The sequence below is a fragment of the Budorcas taxicolor genome, chromosome 25, assembly GCF_023091745.1.
Source record: "Budorcas taxicolor isolate Tak-1 chromosome 25, Takin1.1, whole genome shotgun sequence".
In the NCBI taxonomy this organism is placed as follows: domain Eukaryota; kingdom Metazoa; phylum Chordata; class Mammalia; order Artiodactyla; family Bovidae; genus Budorcas; species Budorcas taxicolor.
The window spans coordinates 43093944-43112804 of NC_068934.1; the positions used below are offsets into that span (position 1 = coordinate 43093944).

At 60.6% G+C, this 18861-nt stretch overlaps 1 protein-coding gene across 2 annotated transcripts in view; it reads right to left on the reverse strand.

The window, feature by feature from the left end:
- Nucleotides 1-18861, reverse strand: part of MACROD1 (mono-ADP ribosylhydrolase 1) — a 154053-nt gene that overhangs the window by 10269 nt on the left and 124923 nt on the right. For both annotated transcript variants that reach the window (XM_052661729.1, XM_052661728.1), the window contains exon 4: nucleotides 4595-4624. In XM_052661729.1, the coding sequence (XP_052517689.1) occupies nucleotides 4595-4624 (30 nt within the window). The remainder of the gene's footprint in view (nucleotides 1-4594; nucleotides 4625-18861) is intronic.

The window sequence follows — 18861 nt, forward strand, 5'->3', positions numbered from 1 at the left end:
TGCCGTTTCCCAGTGCTGGCAGGCCCCTTGGTGGACAGAGAGACAGAGCCGTGAGTGAGGAGTGAGTGTGTGTGTGTGTGTGTCTGTGTGTGTTGGGGGACTGCTTGTTGGAGGGGCTGTCCTGACATGGAGATAACTAGGCGGGAAGGTGTGGTGGGAGAGCAGAGGAGCCCCCGAGCCTGGGAACAGCATGTGCAAAGGCCCTGTGCCTGGAGAGGGCTATGCCAGGAGCCAAGCCATGCTGGCTTCTCCCTGGTGTGAGATGCCTGAGGCCCAGCAGTGCAAGGGACGCGGACGCGGACTTGCGGGCTGGGCCCGGGAGCAGGGCTGTGCAGAGCCATCGGGCGGGAGGGCAGGGTGGCTGCACCCTCACACGCCTGCCAGTGCTGGGGCGCCGGCTGACCTCTGGAAGTGAGGGCCCTTGGCAGGGGCTGTGTGTGTGGACGAAGCTCCAACCCGCCCTGCGCCCATCCTTGGGCCAGCCCTCGGGGCCCCAGCCAGGCGGACACAGAGATGGTGCTGCAAGTGGAGGAAGGCGGCCCTGAATTAATCTGTCACTAAAGCTTGGCCGTGGCAGGCGCAGTCATGATTTAGATGAATAATTGAAACGCTCCGATACATTTATTATCCCTTTAGTGCGAAAGTGGCAGAGAAAGACGAGGGGTAATTGAAAAAGAGCGCACAAATCTCCACGAGAAAGCCGGCTCCTTATCGCCGAGTAAACATTTCAGTCCTAATAAACAGGAGAGACACGCGTCAGGGCCCTGTCGATTCCCGTCCTGATTTAGGGCCCGCCTCCCTTCTTACCATACAATAGCAGAGTGGTTGTTTTTTTTTTAATTTTTATCGAGCCAGTAAAAGGCTGTCCAGGAAGGAGGCGGGAGCAGGAGTGGGCCAGGCAGCCCCCACTGCAGACGCTGGGCCCTCTGCCTGGTGGGCCTCTCCATCCCTCTGTACCTGACGAACTCCTATGCAGCCTTGGGGCCCAAGTCAAATGCCCTCTCTCTGTTGGAAGACTTCTACCAAAGTGAGCCTCTTTGAGGGCAGAGTCAAGTCCCGAGTTGGAGGGTCTGACACAGGTGTCCTCCCCTGCCCGCCCCTACTCTCAGAAAGAACACCGGGAGCTGTGGGGGGTAGGGGCCCTTCGCTGTGTTGTCAGAACCACTGACCTTGGCCTCAGGGCCTGGTGGGGGCCCAACCTCAGGGTGAGGCAGGCCCAGGGGGCTCGAGCAGCCCCTGGGAGTTCCCACTGAGGTTTGAGGTGCCAGCCGACCCCCTCCCCAACAGGCTTGCTGTAAACGCTGCGGGTTCACTGCACCAAAGCCCTGCGGCCGGCCCTGGCCCCACTTTAGGTGCCCCCTTTCTGAGCTGATGGCTGCCGGATGTGGACCCCGGGGTGGGGCTATTGGTCCCCAGTTCCTAGGTGCACCCGCACACAGGGGCGCAACTAACCACCCCAGAAAGGCTGATCCAGGGGCCTGGAATCCCCTGAACTCTGTTCCTGGGGAGAGTATGTTTTCCTGGGGGAAGGAATAACACAAACACCTGCAGGTTGAAAGGGGAGCCAGGCTCCCGGAACTGGCGCAAGGGGAGGTCAGCAAGGTGGGCTGGGGGTGGGGGGCAGGGTGGGGCACCAGTGCTTGTTAAACGCATGGGTGGTGGGTGGACAGCTAAAGGGGTGGTGATGGGAGGGTGCGAAGCGGCCTGAACCCCTTCAGGGCTGGACCCGGGAGAAGAGGGCACCAGGGGAAACCAGGGTCCGGGCAGTCAGATGGGGGCCCCTAGGCCCAGGCTGCCCCTGCCTGTGCCCTCCCTTCTGGCAGGTTGGGGGTTAAGGCTGGCTGGATGGACCAGGGGCAAGGGAGGGCACAGGTGGCAGATGTAAGCTCAGAGGACGTCCTGGGGGTCCGGGGCCCATGTCCATTTCCTCCCCAGGCGGGCGCCAGGCCCCCCGCAGCCCCCACCTCGCCTCCCCCCAACCCCAGTCCGCTCCCCGCCACCTCCGCCTCGTTCCAATCACATTAGCAGAGTGACAGCCCAGCGAGCCCTGCCGGCGGCTCCATAAATCTCGGCCGGCGTTAAAAGGCTGGACTCCAGGCCCACTTCCTCCTGGGTCCTGGCCCACCCCATCCATCTCTGCGTCAGTCAGGTTGTGCTGGGGCCGGCTCCAGCCTCCCCTCGCCCTCAGTGCTGCAGGAAAGCGAGCACGGGGGACCCCACCGGGCCCCGCCGCTCATTCTGGCCAGGGCAGCTGCCCTTTGACCTCCCAGAGCGAGGCCCCCAGGCCACCGGTGAGCCACTCTCCCCGCTCTGCAGGAAGCCTCAGTGGCTCCCACTGTCCTCGTGGACAGGGGTCAGGCAAGTCCTCTGGATGACCCGGAAGGCCACCCCTGACTGTCTACCGTTCGTTCGTTCATTCATCAGCCATGCATTGAGCACTGACTGTATGCGCCAGACCACTTCTAAGTGGAGCGAGCCTCCTGCAGCTACTGTTCTCAATGGGGAAACAGACAACAACCGAACAGGACAAGTAAGTGACGCGCCACTTCAGGAGAGAGGCAGTTGGAGGGAAATAAAGACTAGAGCGGCGTGAGGGGCCCAGGGAGTGTCAGGCGGGGCGGGGGTCAGGGCAGCAGCTGCAATTCCGAGGTCAGAGCGGCCCTCAAGAGCAGAGGGCCTGCGAGTAAACACTCCCGGGCGGTGAAAGGAACGGCCGTGACTGTCTGCGGAGAGCATCTGGGGCAGAGGCAAGAGCCAGTGCAAAGGCCCTGTGGTACACGTGGGCCGGCTGCGTTCCAGGAGCTCCAGGGAGGTGGTGTGGCTGGCATGGAGTGCAGAGGGCCAGGTAGTGTGGTGGGGAGTCTGATCGGTGGCTGGAGGCCTTGTGGGCCGTGGAAGGAAGTGAGGTGAGAACCCCGGAAGAGTTCTGAGCAGAAGAGGGCTGATGACCTGGTTCTGTAATCCTTTGTCTTCCTACGTGTGTGTGTGCTAAGTCGCTGCAGTTTTGTCTGACTCTTTGTGACCTCATGGACCACAGCCCGCCAGGCTCCTCTGTCCATGGGATTCTCCAGGCAAGAACACTGGAGTGGATTGGCATGCTCTCCTCCAGGGGACCTTCCCAACCCAGGGATCGAACCTGCATCGCTGGCGGGTTCTTTATCACTAGCGCCACCTGGGAAGCTTGTCCTCCTAACGGAACGGCTAAAACTCCAGCTCCTCACATGGTCTCCAAGGCCCCTGCGTCCTCTCCCGGTCCCCCTCGCCTTGTCTGGGCTCTAACCATCCCCATCTTCAGAGTCTCCCTCACTCCAGGCTACGCCGATGCTGTTCCCTCAGCCCAGCACACCCTTCCCACTGCACATCACCGCTCACTATTTCCTGCCCATCCCCCTGGTCCCCACGCCCGGACAGGTGTGCCTCATTGAGCCCGCCGCCCACATGGTACAGACCACCCTGCCAAGTGAAGCCCCCTCATCCTGTGATGCCTCCAGTGTAGCGGTGACCTCCTGAGGGACTGCTGGAGGAGAAGCGGGAGAGGGAGGTAAAACATCCCCAACCACAAACAGACCCCCACCCCCACCCCGCGTCCCCATCCTGCGTCCTGGCCACTCACCGACAGCTCTTAACGCTGCTCTTATTTATTCCTGACCTTCTATGCCCCTTTTATTTTTTCCCCCTTTTAAAACCTGGCCTGGACCCTGCCACTGCCACCGTAAACAGAGCCCCTGGGATTTATCCGACGGCGCATTAACCCCTGGCCCCTGGCTCACCAATCATTGGGCCGCCAGCAGACAGTGGGCAGGCCAGCCCGCAAAGGGCCCAGGGGCTGGGGCCGAGGGGCTGGCGTGGCCGGCCTGGGCCGGGCTGGCCAGGCACTGGGCGTACAGGGACTGTCCCCCCGGCCCTCCCCGCCGGCACCGGTTGACCTGGCCCTGCGTTCCTGGAGGCTGGGCCCGCTCTGACCTCAACGCCCTGCCCACCTGGCCCTGCAGCACCCTGGGTCATGGTGGGTCTCAGAACAGTGCACACACCCGCCTTCTTGTGGGCTTAACGGGTGCTGGGGTTCTCCCTGGCTTGATGAGATCGTGTCCTGACACACAGCTGCCCTGAGGCTGCAGGGCAGAGTGGAGACACGCATTTTGCTCTCACAGGTGGGCAAACTTGCCCAGGGCGCATGGGGATCAGGGGGCAGGGCTGGGGTTTTCTCACCACACCGCTGCTACAACCCCACGACCCAGGCCCAGTCCCTCTGAAACCTCAGGGGGCCTTCCAGTCCCAGTTACAGACCAGGCGGGCTCTGTTCAGGGGGCAGGGACCTACCCTAGTCACCCAGCCATGCCGGAGCCAGGCCTGTGGTTCAGGTGTCCAGCTTCACCTACAGATACTGGAGGCCAGGCGAGGCTGATGGCGTGGGGGACAGTAAAGAAGGGCGGAGTGGAGAGATGGGAGGGGTGCCTGGTGGGGACGAGGGGGCAGCCTTGGGAAGGCACAGCAGCCAGCTGGGCTCGGAAGGTGGGCGAGGGGGCTGGGAGGAGAGAGGTGGACCCCCACCCACCCAGCCCTGTACCCCAGCCCACAGGAAGGGTCTACTCACCGCCACCACCTCCGAGCAGGGAGCTGTTGGCTGCAAGAGAGAGAGAGACAAAGGTGTCAGTGGGGAGAGGCTGGGGGGACAGGCAGCTATGTGGAGGGGTGACTAGGGGCTGCCAGCTGGGCCTGAGTGCCAGCCCAGGTCCCGGGCATGGGCTCTCTGAAGCAGAGGCAGATAACTGGGGGGCGCAGAGGGCTGGGGCTTCCTCTCCCTTTGAGGCTCCTGATGGGCCTGGAGTTTGTAGGGTGGCCGGGGAGTCGGGGGGCACCAGGGTCCGGAAGCAGCTGCGTGCGGGGCCTGGCATGGCAGGCAACCCTTGGCCACAGGCATCCTTCCTTCCCCAGAGGTGCCCAGGGCTCGCCTACCAGCGCGGTGCAGAGGGGTGGGGCTCACCGGCTGCAGGGGCCACAGACCTGTGGTCACAGGGACGCAGCCAGGGGAAGGGCTGCCCGAGGCATGAGCGTGCGGGGTGAGAGCCTTGAACCAGGGTGGGGAGCCTCTCGGACCAGAGCGCCCACCCGTGAGTTCTGGGCCCCACCCTGGCTCAGTGCAGGAAGGGCCAGGGCCTGGGACTGGAACCAGCTGGAAGAGATGGGTGACGAGCCACCGCGCTCTGTGACTCGGTTTCCCTGTATGTGAAATGGGAGAACAGGCCACCTTATAGGCTCGGTGTGAAGGTCAAGGAAGAAACAGGGCTCTCCCTGCTCTGCCAGCCCCCTCCCTCGACCAGAGCTGGACTGAGGGCTGCCCTGGCCGTCTCACCCTGCCTGGCTGGCTGCCCACTCCGGCCTCCCCACGGAGCAGAGTGAAGCTGGCAGCCTCCTGGCTGGAATGTCAGGGCCTCGAAGGTCCGTGCCCCTCCCAGCCCGGGCCTCAGCGTCTGACTGCACAGCTGCTTGGGTGTGAACCACCGTGCTCAGGGCTCGTCAGGGCGAACCCAGGCGATTCGGGGCGGGTGCGTCCTGCACGCCCAGGTGCTGCCGGCGGGGGCCGTGGCCCTCCTGCGCCTCGGTCCCCCAGCCCTCGGAGTCCTTGGCCGTGACACCGCTCCGGCCTACTGGCCTTCCTTCCCCGGTCTTGTTGCAGCCCCTCTGGAGGGGGACTCACGGAACAGGGCTCGGGCCAGGAGTGGGGCCATTTCCAGGCCGGCCAGGCCACAGGCCCCTGGGTGGAGGCTGCTAAGTGGTGCTGGGTGGCTCTGAGTGGCTGGTCTCCCAGAGCTGACAGCTCTTCGCTTGGGGAATAATTAATTCCACAGCCCGAAAACCCAGGGCTGCAAGTTGCCACGTTACTTGCAAGATTAATACAAGCAGCTAATTAAGATGGAGAGGCGAGGAGCGGCTGGGTGCTCCCAGAGCAGGGGTGGGGGGCCGCCGGAAAAAGGGGGGGCGGTGCAGGCGGGCGGTGCAGGCGGGCAGAGCAGGCGGGTGAGGCAGCTAGAGTCAGAGATGGACCCCGGCGGACATGCAGGCTGCGGGGGCGGGGCTCACCAAGGCTGGGGCTGTGGGCTCTGTCCCAGGAGCGCAGGTGGCCAGTGGCCGAGCGAGGGCTCTTTGCCAGGCAGACTGGTCCCAGGTACTATCACAGCAAAGCCACAGGTGCTGTGCGATCGCTCCCATTTCACAGGCAAGAAAAGCAAAGCCCAGAGGTTGAGCTGCACAATAGCAGGATCAGAACTGGGTCTGTCTGATGTCAAAGCCACAGAGCAGGTGGGCCTCAAAGTCCAGAGGGAGGGTCCCCCCAGCCCGCCCTGCCAGGACCAGGGTCTGCCTCCTCCACTTACAGGCAGAGCACACAGGAGGCCCCTGGGATGCAGTCTGGACCTGCCCCCACCCCAGCAGGTTGGCCGCAGAGATGAAGGTTTGGATGTCTGGACCGGTCTGCCCTGGAGCCTGCGGGGGAGGCCGGGGCATCTCAGGTGGGCGCGGGTCCAGCCCCCCAACCCCGGATTCCTCAGGGCAGTCCTGGCGGCTGTCGGAAGCTGCCCTCCATGGCCCTTCCCCGCCTCCCCCCATCACCTCTCTCTCTTAATTAACACCGGCCGCAAATGAGCTGGCTTATGCTTGTGGAGGGCTGGATGCCAAATGGATTGGCAATGAGCTGCAAAGGGGTGGGCGGGGAGGGGTCGCTGACCTGCATTTCCGAAGGCCCCTTCAGAAAGAGATGCCATCATTCACCTGCCCTGAGCCCCCGAAATCCCACCGCATGTGGCCCTGCCTGAGCGAGGGGGCTGGGGTGAATTGGCCTGATGGCCACCAGGCCGGGGACACCCAGGGGCTGAGGAGGGAGGTGCGCTCGGGGCAGAGGCGGAGCTGGGGGAAGGGGCACGGAAGCCAGGTGGCGTCACCTGCCACAGGAGGGGGAGCACAGGTGCAGCCCAGCACTGGGGGCTCAGACTCAAGCTGCACGGAGGACGCGGCCCCAGTTCAGCGGGCACCCCAGGAGGCTACTCCGCAGAGTCCCCATCCCCCAGCCCACTGTGCCCCGCAGCCCCGTTGGCGGGGGGGACTCGGGGAGGGGCAGTAACCCAGGGATCTAAACCCTGCCCCTGCCCTCTCTCCCCTGGGCCCTTCTCCCCAGGGGCCTGGATGTCTGGTCATGCAGTGTTCAAGGCACTTAGAGCTGGGGGGATGACCTGGAGGCTTGGGTGGGACATGGGGAATGGGGAGCAGGGCCAAAGGTACCACAGGCGGTCCCCTGGGTGTGCTGCCCAGCCTCCCACCCAAAGCGGGGCAGTTCCAGGCCTTCCTGCTGCCTGGCCAAGGCTGGCCCGCCCGCCTTACCTGGACGCTGGGCTGGAGTCTCCAGTGCCTCCCCTTTCTGCTGCACCACTGCCCCCATGCTCCCCTCAGTTTGGTTTGAGGCTCTAAATCAAAGCTGGTCATTAGCCCATTTTTCTGATGAGGAAACTGAGGCTCTTGGCATGCCAGGTTGGATGGGGGGAAAGGGCCTTAAGCCAGGATGTCTGGTTGTCAGCGCCCATTTTATTAACCCCTGAACGCTCCCTCTGTTTGAAAGGGTCTTCCTGCTGAGCCGGGAGGTGGGCGAGGGAGGTGAGGATAGCGCTGGCTTTCGGGCCCAAGCCAGAGTCTACGGCCCAGCCCTGCCCAGAGGGCCGGAACCTGCCCAGCTAAGCAGGGCCACTGAGCTTGTGAGTGGCTGAGTGAGGGAGTGGGGCCCAGGCCTGGCCCTGAGCTTTGTGAGGGGGCTTGAGGTTTTTTCAGTCTTTGGGGGCGTGGGGGCGTGCACTCCTTGGCCAGAGTGTGTGAGGTGCCTGGCCCAGCACCTGGCATCTGAGTCTGCCTGTTGGCACCCCTCTGCAGGGTGAGGTGGTCCAGCCCGGCCGCGGCCCCCGCCCGGAGACGTGCCGGTGCCACGCTCAGCTGGACACAATTAACTGGCTCCGAGCCTCAGTGCTGAGCCTGTGACCTTGGGGTGGAAATGAGGTCCACCCCGGTCACTGCCAAATCCTCTGTCCCCTGACAGCCGCCCGCCAGGCCAGGGTGTGCTGGGGCGCCTTGCTCCTGCCTGCCGCCCTTCCCTGCCCCCACTCTGCTGCTCAAAAATGCAGTCCCCTAACCCCACTCCCCCTGCCCGCCCTGGGCCATCTGGGGGGCAGCCCCTCCCTCAACCCCAGGGTCTGCTGTCCTGTGTGGGCAGAGCCGCTCCCCAGTTTGTGCCCAGTTCAGGGGCTGGCATGTGGCCACTGCCTGGTGAAAGGGGGAGGAGGGCCGGACACGAAGGGCTTGGTCACCGTTACCGCGGGGGACTCTGCGGTGCCCCCCTCCCCGTCACTCTGCACAGAACATTTTAATTGGGTGCCAGCTGTGTGCCAGGGGCCACCGAGGGTGCCCAAGTTGGGCAGGGAGGAGTGTGTAAACATCCCAGTGAGGGAGGAAGAAGGGGCAGGGAGGGGGTGTGTGCTTCACAGGGGAGGCGGCAGCACACCCTAGAGGGAAGGAGGGCACGCAGGGAGGTGAGCCTGGGCATCTCCTGGTCCGATGGGCAGCTGCAGGGGGCCTGTGCTGGGGAAGGGGAGGCTGGGCTTTGCCTGGCTCTCCACAGGCCCAGGGAGGATCAAAGGGGCCGGAATGTGGTGGAACAGGGCAGCAGCAGGACAGGGGTGGGGGGAGGGGGAAGGTGGGGAGGGAGGAGGGGGAGGGGAAGGGGGAGGGTGGGGAGGGGGGAGGGGGAGAGGGAAAGGAGATGGTGGGGAGGGGGAGGGTGGGGGAGGGGGAATGGGAACGGGGAGGCAGAGGGCAGGGGGAGGGGGGGAGACAGAGCGGGGAGGGGAGAGTGGGGAAGGGAAGGTGGGGGAGGGCAGGGGGAGGGGCCCAAGGACACCTCCCCCTCTTCTGGTTGTTCCCCGCCACTGCCCTCGCTACCCACCCCCTCCTGCCCTGTGAGGGAGCACCTCAGCAGAGAAGAGTAGCCCCCACTTTGAGAGCTCAGGAGAGGAGCAGTAGGCATGTGCCTGGGACTCATAATTCTTTTAGGGACCCTGAAAAGGTAATTTCCCTTAAAATGAGAAGAAAAGGGACTTCCCTGGTGGGCCAGCGGCTAAGACTCTGTGTTCCCAGTGCAGGGACCCCAGGTTCCTCGGGGTAGTGAGACGCCCTGTGCTTGAACTAAGCCCGTGCCCCGCAACTGCTGAGCCCTCAGGCTCTGGAGCAACGAGAGCGCGATGTGCCAGAACGAAGACCCAGTGCAGCCAGAAAAGAAGAATCAGAAGGAAGAAGTGAGCTTTTAGGTTGAAGAAAATGTTATATATAATGTTATATACATAGGAAATATATACTATCAAATGTTAATAAAATTGTGTTTATGCCAACAAAGTCATACAATCAACTTTTAATATTTTTATAGCGGAAGAGCCCCCAGCAGCAGAGGGCCTGGGCCCGGGGCCAGGTAAAGTCTGTACTCACATGGGCTCATTTGATCCTGACCCTCTGTGGAGGATGCAATTACTAACCCATTTTACAGATGAGCAAGCTGGGCCACGGAGAAGGATCTTCTCACTATGCAAACCTGAATGACTCCTGGGTAAAGGTACCACAGCTTCCTGGGTAAAGGTCTAAAAGATCCCTTTTGCTCTCAGGACAAAAAACTGGCTGCTCCCAAACCCCACCCCAGGCCCATGACACCTTACCTTTCTCCTCTCCGTCCCCTTCAAACATTCCCCATTTCCTCCAGCCCCAGGACCTTCACAGAGGCTGTTCCCTCTGCCTGGAGGAGACCCTCCCCAAGAGCCAGGAGAGCACCCAGCTCTCCCCACCCTCCCGTGGGCCATGAATCACTGCCTCCAGCATCCTCACCTCCCAGGTAAGCGTCTGCCTCCCCACCCTCGCTCCGTGCGTCTGATCTACAGTTTGTCCCAGCGCTGAGCACACAGACTGGTACACAGCAGGCGCCCACTAACAATTTGCTGAACCAATCTGACCGTGACCTGACAGTCACTCAGCCAGGCTGCATGTGGTCCCGCTCTCATCCATGGGGCCCTGCAGAAGAGCCCACCCGGGGGGCCCTAGCAGGCAGGATGGGGGAGGGGGCCATGCAGGCGGCAGAGCTGGTTCAAGGGCAGAGGCAGGAGGCCGTGTAGGAGCTGCCCAGCCCAGGGAGGAGGGGCACTGTGGGGGGCTGGGCCGCCACAGAGGAGACTCGGTGACCCAAGGAAAGCGCTGAGCAGGTTACTGGGCCAGGGAGAAGCCAGGTGAGCGGGCACAGCGGTGACTTTGCAGCCAGCGCAGCCCCTCTGGGTGTTTCCCAGAGGCTGTGACTGCCATGTGCCCTCGTCCTGGCCTCCAGGGCCGGCTCAGGGAGAGGCCTGCTCCCCCAAATCACCCAGCCTCTCTGCCTGGCCTGCTTTGCTCCACCCTCCTCATAAGGCCAGGTCTCAGCTTTCTATCGCTTGACAAAGTCACATGCAGCCCGGACATGTGCCAGGCTCTGGGACCCAGACGGCTGGCACAGAGCTCATCACCTAACAGTCGAGAAACCGCAAAATAAACTCAAATGAGAATTACCATTAGCATTATTGCCCGAAGTTGCGAAGAGGGTAGAGAAGGGAGGAGAGAGTGGCAGGCAGCTGTGGAGGGGCTCATCTAGGAGGAATCGAGGACCTGCTGAAAAGGGGGCCGTTTGTGAAGAGCATGGGCCCGGCAGAGGCTGGTCTGTGCAAAGGCCCTGAGGCAGAGGCCTGCCTGGAAGGTTGGAGGCCAGCCAGGAGGCCGCTGTGGCTGAAGCAGAGTGAGTTAGGGGAGAGTAGGGGAGAAGGTCAGAGGGCCCGGGGGGCTACCGCGCTTTCCAGGTGACCCCCTCCCAGACCTCCTCCTTGGTTCTCTCCCAAAACAACCCTGTCCATACTGTGGTACCTGCCCCGCCTCCCCCTGCCCAAGCCCCACCGCTCAGCCGTGCCCCGGACTCTAGCACAGCGCCTGGTACCTGTGAGGTGACAACTGACTGCCTGCCTGCCCCCCGACAGTGGAATGGTGGCCCCAGCCTCGTGGGGAGGAAGGGTTAGGTGGTCTGGGGATTCTGTTCCCAGGAAATCAACACCATTGCCTCCCCACAGGGCTGCGGTGGGTGTCCGTGTTACTCGAGGGCAAGCTGTTTAAAACACGTTTTAGATTAGAAACGCCCCACAGATGGAATAAAATGTGAAATGTGCTGAATTTTTGAAGATAGAACAAGAGGCTTCAAAGGCATCTCAAGCTGCGGGAGCAGTTGCTGTGCTTGACAAGCTCCCTCCCCCAGGCCAAGGTCACGGTCCTGTGACTGGGGCTGCCTGGTGGAAAGTGAGAGGCTTACTGGACATTCCCCAGGCTTGAGGGGGCCCCTCCTGGGGGACACGAGGCTCACACTTCTCAGCACCAGGCTTTCATACGGACTTCTGCTGATCATCTTAATAGGTGTGTACGTGTGTATACACACCCCTTCCTGCCCTGTTTACAGACGGGGAAACCGAGGCCCAGAGAGGCAAAGTCCAAACCCATAATCCACTTCGGGGGAGGCAACATCCTTGTGCTTTGCAAGGCCCGGTCCTGTAACCCCCAGCCGTGATATTGGGCCAATTGTTCCACTCCCTGGGGAGTTTCCGCCTGTGTTGGGGGGTAGAGAGGTCAGTTAAGTGAAGGTCTCTGGGGCATGGAGGATAAAGTTTAAAAAGCCTGTAAAACCGTCACAGCATCACAGAGCTTCGTGGTGACACTGGGTGCAGGAGTGAGGTCCCCGCTCTCCCCAGTCAGCCAGGAGGAAGGAGACCAGGCTGTTGCTTTAATAATAACAAGGTCCCTGGTGGTGCAGTGGTTAAGAATCTGCCTGCCAATGCAGAGAACACTGGTTCCATCCCTGGTCCTGGTAGATCCCACGTGCCTTGGGGCAACTAAGCCCTCGTGCCTAGAACCCTTGCTCTGCAACAAGAGAAGCCACCGCAGTGAGAAGCCCGCACACCGCAACTGCAGAGCACCCCCGATCACTGCAACGAGAGAAAGCCGGAGTGCAGCAACTGCAGAGCATCCCCGATCACCGCAAGGAGAGAAAGCCCGAGTGCAGCAATGAAGACCCAGCGCCGCCAAGAAGGAACAAACAGATACAATTTAAAATAACAGCAACAGTAATGACAGCGGCTTCTGCTCATCAAGGCTTGTTCACCAGCCTCCTAGGGAGAGGCGTGGGGACTGGCTGGACGCACAGCTCCATTTTACAGACAGGGAGACTGAGGCTCAGGTAAGTGTCTGGTCTGAGGCCACTCACTGAGGGTGGTGGAGATAGAATTCCAATCCCATTGCTCTGACTCTGGAGCCTGGCCCTCTCAGCATGCTGCTCAGCCAGATTCGGCTTGCTTGCCTCCAGGATCGAGCCTCTCACTCCCTGTTCTCTGAACAGAGCCCTGAGATTCCCTAAATCTGTTGGGAATTTTCAGCTGTGCTGGGTCTTCATTGCTGTGCGAGCTTTTCTCTCATTGTAGAGAGCAGCTGGGCCCCACTTCTGAAATCTCCCCCTCAGCTTCCTCCTTCCCACTGGCCCTGGGCCAGGCTCTCATTCCTCTGCTATCTTGAACCTCAGATGGGCCTCCCCGTTCACCTATGCCCAGCCCAAATCTGCAGGCCGCTCCCTGGTCTACCCCGGGCATCCCAGCCCCATGTCTTTCCCTACAAAAGCCACCCAGTCAGCCACTGAGGCTGAGAGCAGGTGACCTGGCTGTGCCTCCTGCTGTGGTTCTAGGCCCCTCCTCATCCCCTCCTGCCTGGACTCTGCCCCTGAAAACCTAGCGTCCCAGCCAGGGGCCCCCAAGCCAGATCCCAAGCCCTTGGACCCCACCCACCCTCAACACCCACTCTCCAATCTACCCAGACACCTTCCACTTATTGGCATTTTGTGTTGAAAGAAATTCGTGTTCATTGCCCCCAATTGGATAATATACAAAAAAAGCAAAAGAAAAGTGAGTCACCCATTAACTCATCACACAGATTCGGCTAGCCCCTGTTCACATTTTCCTGGAGGAAATTTTAGATGTTAAACAAAAATAAAAAATACTTAATAACACATTTGTCGAGCAAATTCTTTGTGCTAGGCGCTGGGCCAAGCATTTCCAGTGGATTCTTTCATTTTACCCTTCCCTCCCTGGAGAGCCTAATGAGTGGGTACTATTATTTTTCTCACTTAACAGATGAGGAAATAGATGTTCAGAGAGGTTAACATCATTCGTGCAAGGAAGCCAGGCTTTGAATTGGGCAGACTGATTTCTAAGGCAGTGCTGAGTCGGCAGCGCTGTGGGGCCCTGGCTGCAGCCTGGGCCTCCCTGCCCCCAGGAGCCAGGGGTCCCAGCGTCCCACCATTAGCATAACCACGAGCAGCCCTGAAACCCAATTACAAGAGATGACTTGGGCCCCAGCCAGCCGGGTGGCGCAGTCTCCAGCTGTGCAGGAACGAGGGGCTGGGGCCCAGGGGAGCCCCGCGGAGTCGGGAGGGACTGGACAATGAGGGGAATATGTTCTGGGGGAGGGGCCTGAGAGGCCGCTTGTCCACTGCGCCTGGGGCGCCGTGGGTGGGTCCCGAAGGCAGCCTTGACTTCCTGCTCAGTCCCTCTTGGCCAGAGAGGCCCACTGCCCCTAAGGGAGGGTCACAGGTTCCTCTGCCCCCAGCTTCTGGGTGGTCTCAAGCAGCCGCTTGCCCTCTCTGAGCTTCACTTTTCTTCCGGAAAAAGGAGAAGAAAAGTTGGGGCTTCCCTGATGGCTCAGATGGAAAAGAATCTGCCTGCAATGCAGGAGACCCGGCTTGGATCCCTGGCTCAGCAAGATCCCCTGGAGATGGGAACGGCTACCCACTCCAGTATTCTTGCCTGGAGAATCCCATGGACAGAGGAGCCTGAGAACCAGGGGCTAATTGAGCAGAAAACTAACCACGGATTGGGAGGAGGAAAGACTGCTGGTTCTGAACACCTGGGCAGGTCGGTGGTTGCGCTGCCAATTTCCCCATGAGGTCCGGCCACCGTCTCCTCCCACCTGGACCGCTCCGGTGCTGGCCCTGTCCAGCAGACGGTGCCCCTCCATCCTGTCCGGCAACGGGAGCTCCTTTTCTACAGATGAAAGCAGCACGTGTGCACGCGTGCACACACACACACACACACACACACACACACACACACACACACACGGTCCCTCGACCCCAACAGCCCAACAAATATAATGTCATAGAAATGAAGCCCACCCTCCCTCCCCAGCAGAAGAACCCGCCACTCTGAATTTGGCATGTGTTTTCTTTGTAACATCTTCCCTGTAGCTCAGATGGCAGAGAATCTGCCTGCAATGCAGGAGACCCGGGTTCGATCCCTGGGTCAGGAAGATCCCTCTGGGGAAGGGAATGGCAACCCACTCCAGTATTCTTGCCTGGAGAATCCCATGGACAGAGGAGCCTGGTGGGCTACAGTCTGTGGGGTCGCAAAGAGTCGGAGACGACTGGGAGACTACCGTTACTACTATACTACTTTCTTTTTAACAACGTAAAAAAGTTATTGTTTATATTTGGCTGTGCTGGGTCTTCCCTGCTGCGCCAACGTTCTCTAGCTGTGGAGTGTGGGGGCTGCTCTTCAGCTGCAGCGCACCGGCTCCTCGCTGCAGGGCTTCTCTCAGTTCGGAACACGAGCTCTAGGTGCAGCCCTTGGGCCGGGCTCCAGAGCGCAGGCTCAGTAGTTGTGGTCACCGGCTTAGTTGCTCCCCATGAGGTCTTCCCAGACCAGGGATGGAACCAGCATTTCCTACGCTGGTAGGCAGACTCTTTACCACTGAGCCACCAGGGAAGCCCTCCATGCAATTTTCTTTAGAGTTTTACTCTGTACGTCCCTCAACAGGCTGTTACCCAGGTCCTCATGTCTTAGAAAGCGGAGCTCCTGGGATCGGCTGCTACCCTTCACAGCGAGGCTTGGGTGGCTCCTCCGGCAGGCCCGGGCTGCTCTGGTCTCTCTGCTTCCACTGGGGTGTAATATTCCAGGCTGGGACAGTCCCACGCTTATCCACCTGTTCTCCCACCAACCATCAAACGTGCTCACTTTCTCTCTTGCAAACCCAGCCAAAGCAGCATCTTGCACACGGCCATGAGCCCAGGTCCAGAATTTATTTCCTGTATGCCTGGGAACGGGACTGCTGGGTTGTGGTATATGAACATCTTTTAACTCGACTAGTTACTGCCAAATTGTTCTCCAAAGCGATTGTTCAGATGATCGTTTTAAAATATAAATTAGATCATGTCACTTCCCTGCTTGAAACTCTCAAATAGCTTGCTATTAAACTTAGAATAAAATCTATATTCCGCTCCACAAATGCATGGCTGCACTCCATGCTCCATTCTCCCTGGTCTCCTGGACTTCTTTCTCTTCCTCGGATAGATCTGGCTCTCTCCTGCCTCAGGACCTTTGCACTTACTGCCCCGCCTCTGCCTGGCACACTCTCTGTCCAGCTTTTTCCAAACTGGCTCCTGCTCATCTTTCAGGTCTCCGGTGAAAACGTTGCCTCTTCCGAAAGGCCTCCCCCTGAAGTGCCTCCCGCCCTGTTCCTCTTATCACCCTGTTTAGTTCCTCAGGAAGACACGGCATGGTTCTGGAGGGATCCCACCCTCTCATTTATTTGCTGGTTCATTACCAGCGTGGTGGCTCAGACGGTAAAGCATCTGCCTGCAATGCGAGAGACCCGGGTTCGATCCCCGGGTTGGGAAGATCCCCTGGAGAAGGAAATGGCAACCCACTCCAGTACTCTTGCCTAGAAAATTCCATGGATGGAGGAGCCTGGTGGGCTACAGTCCATGGGGTCGCAAAGAGTCAGACACGACTGAGCGACTTCGCTTACCAGCATGGCAGCCTGTAAGAGGGCCTGGTCTGCCTAGGTCATTCCTGCGGTCATTCCATGGCTGGCACCGAAGATCTGCTCTCCGTGTCATTCATTCATTCAACAGGTGTTGATGCAGCCCCATCTGGTTGGAATGTCCAGAGGAGAGTCATGCTGAGTTGAGGGCAGAGGGGCAGCCAGGACCATGGGGCCTTGAACCTTCTCCCATGGCCGTGGGGAGCCAAGGAGGGTGCTAGAGTGAGGGAGCATCAGGGTCAGGCTGCTGCTGCTGCTGCTAAGTCGCTTCAGTCATGTCCGACTCTGTGCGACCCCATAGACAGCAGCCCACCAGGCTCCCCCGTCCCTGGGATTCTCCAGGCAAGAACACTGGAGTGGGTTGCCATTTCCTTCTCCAATGCATGAAAGTGAAAAGTGAAAGTGAAGTCGCTCAGTCATGTCGGACTCTTAGCGACCCCATGGACTGCAGCCCACCAGGCTCCGGAGATCCCACATGCCATGGAGCACTAAGTGCGTGCGCCACAGCTGCGGAGCCCACGAGCGGCAGCCACTGGCGCCCAAGCGCCCGAGAGCCTGTGCTCCACCAAGAGCAGCCACTACAGCGAGAAGCCCGCCGCTGCCACTGCAGGCCGGGCCCTGCTCGCCACGAGAGAAGGGCCTGAGCGGCAAGGAAGGCCCAGCATAGCCATAAAGAAATAAAGAAAGAAATAAAACGGGGCAGGGAAGGCGGCTTCTCAGAGCTGAGGGGGAGCCTACTGAAGGGAGGGGACTTGGAGGTGGGGCCTGGGGGGACGGTGGTGGCTGAGGACGGGCTGATGGAGGGCCAGGATGAGAGGTGATGCTAAACCCACAGGGACCAACAAGGGCATGAGATTTGCTCCAAATGTGGCACAACCCAGTCGATGGAAGGAGCACTCTGGTGTGAGGGAACGGCGGGGTTCTGGCCTCTGCGATGCCCGGCCCCCACCTTCCACCACCGCAGGAAGCTGGGAGGGAGCTCTCCCCGGGATGCTGAGAAGCGGGTAGAGGTCCAGAAGCGCATGCTGGGAGCCCGGCAAGGCCCCCTCGAGCTAGTCCAGCCCTTCTGTGTATAGACGGGGAAGCTAAGGCCCTAATAGAAAGGTGCTAGAAGATCGCATGGCTGAATCTCAGCCTCACTGTTGCTTTTGGAATATGAGGTGTGGTACTGAGACCAAACAGACATCCTTCTTCCCGATAAAGATTGAGGAAAGGCGGCAAGCCCGTGTGAGGTGCAGGGAACCTAAGTCAGACACCAGGAAGGACCTGCATAGAAACTCCACCCACCAGACCCAGCCTTCTCTGGCTGCCTCCTCCAGGCAGTCCTGTCAGGGGCTCTCAGCGCACAAGGCTGGGGAGGTGGCTCATTCAAGGTCACTCGGCCAGGACGAGGTCATTCTCATTCCGGCATGCTCAGTTGCTTCAGTAGAGTCTGGCCCTTTGCGCCCCACGGACTGTAGCCCCACCAGGCTCCTCTGTCCATGGGATTTTCCAGGCAAGACTACTGGAGTGGGTTGCCATGCCCTCCTCCAGGAGGGGGATCCAGGGGATCTTCCCAACCCAGGGATCGAACTTGTGTCCCCTGCGGCTCCTGCATTGCTCTTTACCACTGAGCCACTGGACAAGAGGTCACTCACCTAAGTGCTCCTTTGTCGGGAGGGCCAGAGGTGGGGCTGAGAAACTCCAGTTCCCTCCTGTCCCAGGCCCTGGGGTCTGGAAGCTCAGGGTGCCCTCTCCCTGAGGGTCTCACGGCGGCCTTCTGGCCCCTCCCATGTTGTGTCCTGTGGGGACCAGACAGGACCCCAGCCTGGATTCGGCCCAGAGGCTTCAGGTGGCCCTGGGCTGGGCGCCCCTGCTCCCAGGCCTCCCAGCTGGAGCTGCATTCCTGGCAGCCATTGGTATGCGAGGCGGTGCTTCAGCCCCTCCGAGGCCCAGCCTTTCCGCTCAGCTCTTTAAGGATCCCTCCTCATCGTAGTGGTTGCTGGGCAACCCCATCCCCCACCGTCACCGGGACCCTCCCCCTCCTCCTGTGCCCCTTCCTCTCTGGGTCCTCCCAGTGCCCCATCGCAAAGGATTACTTAGCTCAGAACCTGCCAGGCCTGGCTGCCCCTGTGCTCGGCAGGTTGGGGTGCCTTGAGTGATCCCACCCAACCCCGGCCCTGGACCGCAGCTCTGCTCCACTAGGACTCGGGCTGGGGACCCCGGCTCAGGACACTCCACCTGCATATACCCACAGCTCCACCCCCAGCCTCAATGGCTTCAGCTGCCCCGGGGTATTGGCGCTTGTTGGGGGAACAGAAAGGACCCAAGGGGAAAGGCCCAGGAATTGAGTCCCCTGGGGAGGTGGCCTACTCGGGGCACTGGGCCTCAAGAGCCCCTGGGTGGTGGTGGAGACAGAGGCAGTAAACTGGGGCAGGCGTGGGAGCGGGAGGAGGTGGGGAGGATTTTGAGCCCTGAAGGTCTGCGGGGGGTTGAGAAGAGGTGGCAGTGAGGTGGAGGGGTTGTCTGTGGAGGTGGGGCTCTAGCAGGTCTCTGAGCCTCCAGTCTTGAAACCTCGAATTTTCCACCCCCCACCATCCTCCACCCTGCCCTCCACTTCTCCCACCTTGGGCAGTCAGGGGACCCTGCTTCCTGGCTCCCTGACATCTGGGTATGTGCCCTCTCTTTTCCTCCCTCCAACTTCCTTCCCAATCAGGCCTGTACTTCGAGCCTCTCCTCTATCTCCCAGGTCCCACAACCCTCTGCCCACCAGCTGCTGCTCCTCGCCCAGCCCTCTGGGCCTCGGCACGGGCTGACCCTTCCACTCAGGCTGTCCTCTTAAGACACAGCTCAAGTCTCCCTTCCTGAACCTGACTTGGGATGTGTGTAACAGGTGCACGATAGCCAGAGTCGAGAAATGCTTGAGTTGTCATCAGG